Source organism: Nylanderia fulva, unplaced genomic scaffold (assembly GCF_048542155.1).
Source record: "Nylanderia fulva isolate GAGA-0341 unplaced genomic scaffold, ASM4854215v1 Scaffold23, whole genome shotgun sequence".
In the NCBI taxonomy this organism is placed as follows: Eukaryota; Metazoa; Arthropoda; class Insecta; order Hymenoptera; family Formicidae; genus Nylanderia; species Nylanderia fulva.
In genome coordinates, this window is record NW_028190293.1 from 2,215,642 (window position 1) to 2,229,035 (window position 13,394).

At 32.8% G+C, this 13,394-nt stretch overlaps 2 protein-coding genes across 3 annotated transcripts in view; one reads left to right on the forward strand and one right to left on the reverse strand.

Annotated features, from left to right (window-relative positions):
* The first annotated feature begins 19 nt into the window (after positions 1–19).
* LOC114929776 (synaptic vesicle glycoprotein 2C) lies at positions 20–5,962 on the forward strand. Its single transcript, XM_029301436.2, has 10 exons — positions 20–271; positions 2,428–2,493; positions 2,579–2,740; positions 2,860–3,022; positions 3,097–3,218; positions 3,362–3,600; positions 3,686–3,867; positions 4,105–4,400; positions 4,492–4,779; positions 5,027–5,962. Exons 1-10 carry the CDS (start codon positions 235–237, stop codon positions 5,071–5,073), a joined length of 1,602 nt encoding a protein of 533 aa, XP_029157269.1. The 5' UTR covers positions 20–234; the 3' UTR covers positions 5,074–5,962.
* A 286-nt stretch (positions 5,963–6,248) lies between these two features.
* The window catches only part of Dad (Daughters against dpp), a 51,428-nt gene continuing 44,282 nt past the window's right edge, over positions 6,249–13,394 (reverse strand). For both annotated transcript variants that reach the window (XM_029304003.2, XM_029303996.2), the window contains one exon: positions 6,249–13,240. In XM_029304003.2, coding sequence (XP_029159836.1) covers positions 12,879–13,240 — 362 coding nt within the window. In that variant the 3' untranslated portion in view covers positions 6,249–12,878. The remainder of the gene's footprint in view (positions 13,241–13,394) is intronic.

The window sequence follows — 13,394 nt, forward strand, 5'->3', positions numbered from 1 at the left end:
GTTCGCGTTCGCGGTCGCGCATGACATAAATATTTAAAGCGTCGCGACGACAACTCCGAGTCGAAGTGTCAATCCATCGTCATCGACGAGTAACGTTCAAGGGAGGTCACGACATCTCCGCACCACCCGCAATCGGCAGTCGCAGATTAGGCTTCTTCGTCGTGCGACCGAAGAGATTGCGCCTGTGTCGTAGTACCGGACACTGCTCTTGGAAATTTTTCCCGGTGCTGCATCATGGTCAGCCGCATCTCCACCATTTCTCTCTCAATAGGTCAGTCTGTAATTTCGAATATTTTATATGGGATTTCTGTCGATTAAAATTTAAAGAAACGATATAGTCAAAAGTCACCCGTTGCGACATCTGTGTATTAATATACGTTTATAAGCATATGTATATTTTAAATTATTTTTAAAATCGAGTTATACTTTTTTAAATTTTGATTAATTAATTTAATTAAATTAAAAAAATTAAATTATTGCTATTTTAGCAATAATCTTTGTGAAATTAAATTTCTGTGCTAGGAGATCGAATCTATATATCTTCCATTTATTTTCTTTTTGGCATAAATTTATGTAAGACGTACATGTTTGAGTATTACTGATTTAAAACTTTAATATTACCTATAGATAATACCATTTTTTATTATCTCGTTGTCTATTTTTTTTTAGTTTTTACTACTTTACTTTTCTATATAAACCGAAAGGTAGACATTAAAAAAATGTTATATAAAACTGTTTTCATTATCATCATCATTATTATTAATGATGTATAATGTCTTTTCTCATAAAAATCCTGATTTTTGTAATCGATTTATGTTGCAATCAATAATAACTCTGTAATGTTAAGCTAATATTTCTTTTCTTTAACTTAAACAATTCACAACCTTATTATTTGATTTATAATGAATTTCACGAACTCATTATAAAACATTCTTGTTTTTTTTATATTTATTTTGCACGAATTACGAATTTTGCTCGAATAAAATATCAAGTATTACCAAATATAGTCAAAATATATTGGTCAAGTTGTATGTAATGTAACAATTGCGTCATCGATTCATTCCAAATAGTAAAGCGCAATTACGCCTATAATTATCCCTTAATTTGCCACCTTATGTATAATCGATCAAAGTCATGCTAGTGAGTTTTTTTGTCGAGCGCACGTGCACTTCATCGTTCAAGTCACCTTCATTTTTGTCTCATTGTTCGATAGTACTTAGTGCAATTTGCATCAAATTACGTTGCATATTCATACATATATATAAGTTTTTGCAAGAAAAACATTACAATAACTAAAATAATTTGAATTTGAAATAGTTTGATATACTGTGACAAATTGTACATTACATTTTGCGAATTGCAACAACAATTAAGTTTCTTATACAACAAACGATGACATGTTCATGGTATGGGCTAGCATTCATCTACAAAATGCAAGATAATTATCGAATTGCGACATTGGGACACAAAAAGCGCGCGCACAAAGATGGTTTTACGTCAACATATGGTTTACGTTTATTTCAATTGGAATAATGTTGCCTCGCATAAAAGCGATCATGAATGAAGAGAAACATAAATATATAAATTTTACTTCAGATATAAGTTTTACTTCAACAAATATGAATGACGAAATAAGTCACATCTCATAATAATTTAATTCGAAATCAAGCATGTTGAATGTTGTTATTTTTTTTAATTTAATTATATTTATTCTAAAAAATAGCTCTAATGTTGATCTATAATTATTGAATATCTATAATCATTATTCCGTTCTTGATTTCGTTGAGATTAGTATAACAAGGATAAGGATTCATGTAATAAGTAAGATCTATTGTGTGGTTTAGGAGCAAACAATGATATGTATCATAAATTGATTATTATATCGATATTGCGCTCAATTAACGCAATGATAAATTTACGCACCTGTGTAATTCGGTGACTGTCGACATTTATTTATTAATTCCAATTTTCCAAAGCGAAAAAAATAGATCTCTTAATATTCTCGATGCTTCTTCCAAAATCATATACGTCTTTACAAATATTAAATGACAGGCAGATTTTTTCAATTTCATAAAATGCAGGCAAGCAAATATAGAAAATTTTTGGCGTGCGTAATCAATTTATGTATATACGTGATGTATCTTCGCAAAATTTTGAATATATGCATATGCTTGTTTATAAAATTTTATATCTCCACTCGAATTTTACACAATTTTTGCGCATATCGACAATGTGATATAAATGATATGATATACATGTTCATGTAATGACGCAAATTTGATATCTTAAATTTAAAAAAAAATTAATTTTATGTTCAGATTTATATATATAATTTATGAGTTAAGAGTATTATACAATATATATATATAATTATTCATGCTTCTATTTTTCTCTCCAAATAAATTAAAAAAAATTTTTGGTTTTTAGAAAAAGAAAATCGCAATGCATCCACAGAAGAAATCGCAGATTTTGAGAAAGCGATGGAGATATGTGGTAAATTCTCATTGCACTATATCTATTTATAATCATGTACTTTTCATGACGTTTAGCTTCTTTAAATTGGATTTCTTGTTGATAGGAAATGGAAGATATCAGTACACTTTTCTGCTGGTTTGCGGTGTGATGTTCCTCTGCGTCGGCTTTCAATATGGTGCAAACGCGTATATTTTGCCATCAGCTGAATGCGATCTGCATATGGGATCTGAGGAAAAAGGGTACTTGAACGTTGCCTTTCTCATGGGTAAAATCTTAGAATTACTAAACTTGCACTTCTTTTTTTCAAAATTTAAACGCTTTTAAATCATAAAAACTTCTGAAGCTTACATTTAGATTATTAATACTTATTTTTTATCATTTCAGGTTCAGTAGTTAGCGCCCTTTTCTGGGGAGTCTTTGCGGGTGCCTACGGAAGAAGAAATATCCTGCTATTCTCTTTTTTCTCCGACAGTATCTTGACGCTAATCGGGAGCTTTTCGCAAAACTTCAAGCTATTCCTAATGTTCAGAGTCATAAGCGGATTCTTGTGAGTAACAATTACTTGCAATGAAACAGCAAATATAAGATTGTGCATGTTTATGATTTTTTCGCCACTTTTAGGATGGGTGGACCCGGTTCCTTGTTATACATATATCTCGGTGAATTTTATGCAGAGAAGTACAGAGCAAAGAGCATTTGTTTCATAGGCTTTTTCTTCACTCTCGCTTGGTTAATATTACCTGGTAATTATTTTTTAATTATCAATAGATAAAGAATTCTTAACTGCATGCATTATTTTTTTTAAATAATATTCATATAAATTATTAAATATGACAGATGAGTAAAATATTAATTTATTAACAATTAAAATTATTAATTTATTCAGGCTTGGCATGGATTATCATACCATTGCCGATATCCTTTGAGTTCTACGGCATCCGGTACAATTCTTGGAGAATGTTCCTTGGCGCTATTAGCCTGCCAATTTTCATTATAGCTATGATAACTCTTATGTATCCCGAAAGCCCGAAGTTTCTGGTGTCGCAAGGTAAGACCGACGAGGCTCTCGCGATTATGCAAAAGATTTATGCGGTAAATACTGGACGAGATAAAAGCGAATTTCCGGTAAGTATCGAAATTATGTAGAATAACATTTTCAGATTATATATACGATGTTTTGTGTCAATCGACGCGATATATCTTTACTTAGGTGAAGGAACTCCTTTCTGATGCCGTGCTCGAACTACAAAAGGACAAGAAATCAGTTTCCTCGTCGGAAATATTAATGGAATTGACGAAAAATATTTGGTTGCAATTGCGTACCATTGCCTCACCACCCTACATAAAATATGGTATTCTCTTGTGGACGATTTATTTCGCGAACATGTTCGGGTGAGTCTTCTCAAAACTTAAAAAAAAACATCACACATAAATATCGTATTAAAAAAAATGTTTAGAAAATAGTTATAATTATGTGATTTTATTAGTGAAAAAAAATTTATCTATTATCTTTACACTATTACTTTTTATTATAATTTATTTATATAGAGTAATAATATATCCATTTAATTATATGCTAATATAAAAAGAAATATTTTTCACATCTAACTTTTCTACCGGCGTACTTAGGTTTTATGGTTTTAATCTTTGGACGCCAGAATTGTTTAATCGCTTTGAGAGTTATCATCAATTGCATCCAAATGAATCGGTGACGGTCTGTGAGCTAATAAACAATAAAATGTCATTGAATTACACTGTTCTGGAAGAATCATCTGTCCCTTTGAAGGATGAGAACACAACGGAATGTAAACCGCACATGGACGAACAGGTATTTATTAATTCTCTGATCATCAACACCGTTTGTTTATTCGGCAATATCATTTCCGGATATTTGGCAAATCGAGTTGGTCGTCGAACAATGCCGGGTAAGTTCTAAACATACTTTGGATATTATTATTACTACAAAATTATTTCGGAGTTTATCTTTTCAATAAGACTGCTTTTTCTTTTTTACAGTGGTTACAATGTTTGTAGCTGGTATCGCCGGCTTCGGTTTATATTTCGTCAAGTCCTCGCTACAGATCCTCGTAACAGGATGCATCTTTTCCATGATGATATCCACGGGAAATTTCGTGCTTTCCAGCGTGGCAGTCGACATCTTCCCCACGCATGTATCCGCCGTCGCAGTATGCATGATGGCCTGCTTGGGCAGATGTGGTGCGATAGCGAGTAATCTGGCGTTCGGCATGCTACTGGATCTTAGCTGCGAGATCCCGATATTCCTTCTAGGCGGTGTCAGCATATGTGAGTACAATAAAGTATGTCAGATTCATTTAAGAAGAATTGAAAAAGATATTCACAATGTCCAATTAATATTTTTATAGAAGCTCGTAGTTATCTTTTGTTATATATATTTAATTTTATCGAATAATTTTCTCAAAACTTGATTTTAATGGATCAAATGGATTATAGATAATTATAAAAATTGAGTGATGTTAAAATAAAAGATGAAAAAGATAATATTATTTAATAAACAACTGATTCTTTTCAGTTGGGGGAATACTATCTTTTCTGATTCCAAGCAAAGAAAAGAAATGAAAATCAATATTAAAGAAAGAAAAGAACTTAAAAAAATCTAAAGTGTTAAAACATTTAATATTATTTTTTTACGTGCTGTGACATTTACGTAGAATTTGAAATACATGATAGTAAGTATCTAATATATATTAATTTATAAATAATTATTATCAGTATCGACCGACAATTTCTCGGCCTCATCCAAGTTTATATTTAAATTTTTTGTAACTTTTTATCTTTTTTTAAGTTTTGGAATGTTCTGATTGAACGATTATTTCATATTTAATGAGCGATTATCGATCAAACTGCATTTCTTTGTAAATAACCACATTCCATATAACATATAAATATTTATTAAATTATGTTGTCTCGTATATCCGTGTGGAATGTAATACATTGCATAATCTTGGTCGTGTTTCAATTAATGACGAGAGATGTAAAGAGTGAGCAGTCTTTTTGTTACAAAGAGTTAGAATTTAGAAATAAAATGTATTAGTGTTAGATGTTAAAAATAAAATAAGAGAGAGAAAGATAAAATGAGAAAGAGAAAAAAAGAGAAGGTATTTTAATTTATCGGCGTGCAATTCCGTGAAAAAAAAACAGTACAATGACCCAAAAAATGTTATTGTTGTATTACATATTGTTCAGAAAAAAGAAAAGGAAAAAGAGTAAACTGCATTTTGCAAGTTAGGCATTAATCATTTTAGTGAACGGAAAATACTTATCTGATAGCACCTAAGCGAATTAAGCGTCGTTTCTTGTAACAAGCTCCACGAGAGATTTAAAATTTAATCACTCGATGTTTATAGTCTACCTGTTATAAAGTGTATTAAACGCGATCATCTTCCAGTGACAAATATTACGTATACCATGTAAAAATTAGGTACCTATTATTATCACTATCTATACTTATATATATATATATATATATATATATGTTATAATTAATATATTTATATTATAAAATTATCTCTTTGGAAAAGTTTTGCAAATTGTTCGTAAAAAAAAGATAGAATAATCTAAATTATATTAATTTAAATGTGAGTGTATATATATATATATATATATATATATATGTGTGTATATATATATATATATATATATAAAATCATATGCAAATATATCTATAGAGATTCGCAGGAGGATTCATGGTATTGAGGCAATTTAAGGTATTTGGTTATTAATAACGCGTCAGATACAAATTTGCAATTTCATATATTTGTTTTCTTTTTCTCGTAAAAATGAGTGGAGAGGATTTCCTTGATCGTCGACACACGATCGCTTAGTAAACGTGTGTTACTTGATTTTCGGAATCAAATACAATGATATTGAAAATAATATATATCGTGAGTTCTCGGGATGTGTGGTACCTAATAATATCGTTATTTCGTTATGCTATTCGCACTTATTCGATATATCTGCTTTCTGTATTATTATATAATTATTATTACTATCATTCGTTATTCATTATCGTCGTTGCCGACAACATAATATATAATATATATACATAGTATGTATAACGTATGCATATGCGTACATACTTTATGTACAATATATACAGCAGCGCGTTGCTTTATTTCATTTCGATTTTTCTCGTATGCACTCTCTTTCCGTGCATAAATTATATATGAATATATAATATGCATATCTAATATATATATTTTGTTTAGCGTATATCTTATTGCGCGTGATTCGAAAATGAGGAATTGGAGTAGCCGCTATCGAAGGCTCTTTTATCCATAAATATATATTAAATAAACGGTGTATCTCAAAGTTTTCGCTCGACGCAATTCGATTTCGAGTCGGAAATCATATGAATAATCATTGTTTTCACATCGACGAATTTTGAAACTGTCAAATGTAAAATTATACACTAAACTTATGTCATTAAAATATAAAAAATTCTTTTAGGTATATACAATATTATATACACTTTCAAAATATCGATAATTCTTTCAATCGGACTAAAAAATGTCCTTTTTTCCAAATTCGTCAACAAGTTGATTTCCGATGAAACGATCGATTTTTAATACGTCAATATAAGTGAGTTCTCTTCGATGGCGAAGAACGACGTGTTTTATCAATTTTGCGAGATTACAATTTAAGATACTGAAAGGAGAATATCTAAAAATTGCCCGTTTTAGAACGCTCTCTTTACGTTCCGACTATTTGAACTTTTGAAAAGCACAATATCTCGTGGTAAGGCACTATTTCTTTATTACATCCTAACGGATGTGTAAAGCGTATCTCTAGAACGTAGGACATGGCAGGAATCGCGGAAATTTGTCTAAATATATATCAAAGTTTTTTTCTCTCTTTCTTGTTTTTATCAAAATCTTCATCCGGTAGATATCATTAATTCTAAATAAAAAAAAAAGAAAAAATAAAAGAGAGAATCGACAAATTCTTCAAAGGAGGAAACATACGTACGAGAGGGCTTTCTTGTTAACGGGGTAATATCATACCGATGCCGATAAAGCGCTTACCTATCAACAACAGTTAATTTTTATGATACGCGTGATAATCGCTAAGTTGTATGTCGCTTCTATAAACACTAATTTAATGTAACAGTGAACGGCTATGTAAAGGCACTATGTTTCACAGACGTAGAGTCCTTATAGAGAAATTAGCTGCCTTCATTTCGTTCATTTATTTGCTCAATTTTTCCTCGTTCGTTCTTGTATTCGAAATTGGCAAATTTACTATTTTGTCGCGAATTTTTTTCCTTTCTAAGCAAAAAAGTTTCAGTCAAACTCGGAGCGCGGTGATTAATTGTTAATTGACTCGAAGGCATCTAATCTCGCTAACGAGGAACTTTCGTATTGCATGTGTATGTGTGTCTACGGTTTAAAGATTATTTAAACCTAGCCCCACAGAGACACGTAGAGTGGTCGGTCGGCCGATAGCAGTTAAGAGTTAGTAAACGCTAGAAAACGGCTCTAATTGTCGTTCGGTCGTTAACATTAGTGTTATTACTCTCGTTATTACTACTACTGGATAATGGCACGTCGCGTCGCCCGAGAGAAACGGTAACTCGTCAGCAAACAAGTGGCCGGCTCTTTTCTGATTGGCGACAGCCAATCATTTTGTTTGAGATAAATCTCGCAACGGATAGGCGTAAAGATAAATTATCTTATTCTTAAAACCTGGAAACCTCAGTCTTGCTTTTGACGCGCTTCGAACGGACATACCATTTGCTGACGTAATAATTTCCCTTATTATGAAATAACACAAAAGCAATATTATATCACAAAATCCGGAAATTATATTTATATTAGACAAATGTCCTGTGAATTAAAAATGAGAATAATTTAAAAATGAAAGAAGAGAGAGATACTCTCGAATATTATTTTTAAACAAAAAGATTTGGTGTCAATAGGCTCGAAAATTGAAAAAATGAAACAGAACATCAAGACTTGAATAAAAGATGGAAAGTGTAAATAGTAAAATTAAAAAAAAAGAGATGGAAAAGTGCGAAAGGAAGATGAAAGGAAAAATAACGCAGAACGAATAGAGGTAAAGTGAAAGAAGACAATTCATGCATTACATGAATCTATGTTTTCAATCGAAATGCAAAAATGTTTTACGCAATTTACGAATGTATACAACAGATGTATTTAGCTTTTCTTATCTGAGAAAATCTCCATCGAAGAGATATAATATATTACATTATTCACACACATCTCTGAGCTCCCTTTTTTTAACTTAGATCTCAATGTAAGACTCTCGTGTTTTTTTCACAATTTTGTGACGCTACAAAAAATCCACATGAAAATCTTTTACTACAATTTTTCTGCATTTTTAAATGTATATACAAATACAATCCATAAATAATATTTTTGTATCAACTACAAATATTTCAAGAAAAGTTGAAAAACAGAACAGTATAAAGAATATCAGACAGATTGACAGCGATATAGAACCTGTAATTATAATAATCTATTACATAAAAAATTAATGAATTTAACAAATGAAAATATAAATCTACGCAGTTTAGATTCGCGAAAAATATAAAAACAACTGTGGGAAAAAGATCTACGAATCGAACAGAGTATTTATTCTCTTTTTTCATCTTTCCTCTTCTCGAATAATTTTATATTAAACAAATTTATTATTGCGAGTTTAAACTTTTTGCAGTCTGAGCGTTTTCTTTTAAAAATTGTTTTCGGAAATTGTATCGCATTCGGATTTTTTTCGCGTTTTTGCACGCGAGCGAATCTTTTCTTCCTTTAAATTCCTCAAACGAAGGAGAAATCGCTTTCCTCGCGTTTATTGCGACAGGCGCATCGCAGGGAAGAAGCGCTCGGTCGTTCCCGTAGTGGCATTTACGTCGTAAGACAGTCTTACCATTAATTTTAGTACGCCTTCGTAAGTTCCTTTTTGTTCCTAATGCGCAACGGGGCAATCCGTACGCTCTCTTTTGGATGCTTAAGCGCGATATAGCGAGCAAGAGATACGAATATTCTCACAAATTATTATTATGCATCTTGTGGTGCGTTTAGTATGTACAATAACCGATCTGCGAATCTCAATGTAAATTATAATTTAGCATCAAATAATTCTCGTATTATCATTCTCTTAATTGCACATGTTTTTGAAATTATTATATTTTTTATTCTATTGTGTCATTAGCTTTTTCTCAAATTATTGCAATTTTTATGAAAATTAGAATGTTCTACAGTTGTTGCGGATGTTTATCAGCTAAGTCAAGTGCGATGAGAAAAATGTGTATATAAAAAGACGAGGATCGTTGACAAATATCAGTACCTCGAACTCGAGACGATGACACCGAGATAACTGAAATTCCTCGGAGAAGATACGCACGTCTCGTAAATCATTAAATACATCATCTTACATCGCGCGTATGCATGTAGTACCGTTTTAAACGCGTTCCAAAGCAGTGCTGCAGCAATGCGCTCGGTCTTAATTGCGGCAAAAGGGGCGGTTAGATAGATCTCGACCACAACAACGTGTTGGGGGGCAGTGAAAAAGGGACTACGAAAAGCAAAGTCGCGAAGTCGCTCAGAGTGAATAATAATCTGTCGGCGGAATTCCTCTTATCATCGTTACAATTATTTTCGCCGATGATCTAATCCGACTCTCACTCACTCACTCACTCACTCACTCACTCTCTCTCTCCCTCTCATACATTTAGCTACCTATGAACATTTTTGTGTATACGTCTCTGTATACATATTAATATATAACATTCAAGTGGCGTATACCCATCACAATGTAACGTTCTCGTAGCTCTCAATCCGTTCAATCGTCATTACAAAGTAACGACCACTTTTACATCGATAAAAGCGGTAGTACGAAAGTAAACTAATGGTCGAAAAAAATTCTACGGATCGATCAGTCGATATATGTTTGTATGTGTAAGTGTGAGTGTTGAATGAATACGTATGACTGGTACATATTACATCGTATGCATTTAAACATATTGTTCTGAACACTATATACGACTCTTTCCTTCCTTCAAAAATCGATTCGTATCTACAGAGTATATATAAAAAAAGATTCACATATCGTATATATATGCGTCTCGTGTACAATTTCTCGGAGAAAAGTTTCTGTACGTCAAAAATCAGAATTGCGACGTTTTAAAGAAAAAGAAAACAGAAATTTCGATGACCAAACGCGATAAGCTGAGAAAATAAGCGTCGCAAAATTAACAATACCGTTTCTCTCACTCTCTTCTCTCTCATTTCCGACGTGCAGAATCTCTTCTAATTAATCATTATACGTGAACATTATCTCGTTCTGCGTTATTTCTCTCTCGTCTTCGCAACGCGTCAATCGTAAAAAAAAGGGAAGAAAAAAAGACTTGCGTCGAACTGTTATCACAGTACATTGTATTACTGTAGTATAAAGCTCCGGAGAAGGAGGAGGCATTTTATATATATATATATATATATATATATAATATATATATGTGTGTATATATATATATATATATATATATATATTTTTTTTTTCCGTGCGAAACGAGCTTGGCACGTGGCGCACTTTTATTTCCCGAGAGTACGCGCTGCACCACGGAGGGAAGCTGGGAAGGCACAATGTATGTACATATACTATACGTATGTACAGCACCGAACGACGACCGGAGATAACACATTCAGGATTCGTGGCACGTTTGCTTGTAACGCTAATCAATCGCGCGACTATTCGATTCCAGTACTATCCTCTCATGACTTATGTCGTAGAACTTATGTTACTGGAGCACAATTTGAAAGATTAAAAATAACCTTATTTAAAGTAGTCAAACCAACGTCAATAATTACACATTTATTAATTGGCTTAAATGGAAGCTAAATAAATATAATTGATACAATATTAATCGAAAAATACAAGACGATAATAATTACATCAGTCCTTCTTTATATTCTTTAAAAAAGAATTAGAGCAAAGTACAAATGCAGTTGAAAAATTTTATTTTACTGATAAAAATTCTTACGGTTCGTCAAGAAATTTTGCGAAACAACAATTTCAATCTCGATCTCTTCGCTGCACATAGTTTCCCCAGGAATTTTTCGATGTTGCATCAATCAATTTAATAGTTACATTTAAGCCTAATTTTAATTATTGATCTTATTTAAATATAAATATATATTTACATATATATTTATCAAATAAAATTGTATTATTTAAAATTCTATTGTCTTTATAATACTTTTATAAAATAATGATATCCTACTTCTTACAATTTGTATAAAAATTGTAAAAAAGATTTAATATTCATAATCTAATTTAAATGCATGTTAAACGCATAATTTTTTGTACAATTTTACTAATCTCATAAATATGTAAATAAATTACCAATATATTAATTTATTTTTGCTTTCAATAACATAAGTTCTAGAAGATGTAACGAGTTTGCGAAGCTCGAATTTACAACAAAAAGACAATCATTTTTTCGCAGTAATTTATCAAAAATTATTTACAAGCAACTAAATATTTAATTATTTTATATCGCATCGATTACCTTATATTATATAACGTTATGCAATGAACTTTATCGAGATGATAAAACAAAAGCAATTATCCGAAAAAAATCTTTGTTCCGATAATTACTTTTGGAAAAAAAACAGAGCAAATCGTAAAATATGTTTTATTTACATACCTCTTTGTTTCGTCGATATTACTCTCTTTACCTCATGTGTTTTCATTTTTATAAGACTAATAATTTTCCCTGCCATGTTGAATTCAGAATCCACGCGCGCAAATTCGCGAGTCGGCGCATGCAGACCATAAACGCAAGTGACTAGACCTACCGGAAGCCCGACTCTCTTCGCTTCCTCCTTGTCGGAAATTCTCACATGAATCTCAAGAATAATATCGACGAGTCTAGAAAATAAATCGAGAGAATAAAAAAAACCTAGACGAATCAAAACGCAAGAAACATCCTAAGTACCACACTCGTCAATGTGAGTTCCTCCGTTCGTATATACGCGCTCGATGAACACGCTCGGCGAACGATCTCCGATCTTCGTTTCTATCTCTCGTTCTATTGTCGAAACGGAAACGCGACGTTATTCCTAAACGTATTATTTTTTTTACGGTGTGTACTTTGGTAAGACTGCTGGGGTTTTGTTCGGGGCGACAAGCCGCTGGCGGTCGCCCCCGGCACGTTTTTTTGTTTTATTTATTAGTCATTATTAACACAGCTCTCGTTAGGACGGAGCTAAAGGCCACGGTCGTCGCATCATTATCCTCCCCGAGAACAACAACAACAACGATGACGACAACGAGGAGGAAGAAAAGGCGCGAGTTAAGGACGAGACTTGACGATACCCTTTCGGCCCGGCCAGCTTGGGAAACGATCACCTGCACGGTGCCAAGAGCACTTCGAGCCAGCACGGGCAGGAGGTGACCTCCTGTCGCGAGTAGTTGGGTCCCCAGCCCTTGACAAAGCTGATGCGGACGGAGTTAATGTCGACGGGGCCGGAAGCAGCAAATCCGGCGGTCTGACATCCGCCGCCAACACCGCCGCTGCCACCGCCGTTGTATGGAAGCTGCAGGATCTTGGCGCGATCGAAGATGTTGAGACAAAAGCCCGATGGCACCCGGTAGACCAGCAGGGTCCGCGATTCCGGTTCGTCCAAGGTGGGTGAGTGCACGAAGATCGGACTCTCCGACCGATTGTACGCCCATACACCGTCCGCTTCCTGACTAAGCGTTAGTCCTACAAAGATATTATCTGTTTATGTCCAAATCATTTTAATTAGACAAAGTTATATCGTTTTTCATTCTTTATTACACAATTTGTTTTTACGATAGAAAAAATATAGGATAAAAATATTTTTCTTCTTATTATAAAATCGCATTATTAATAAATT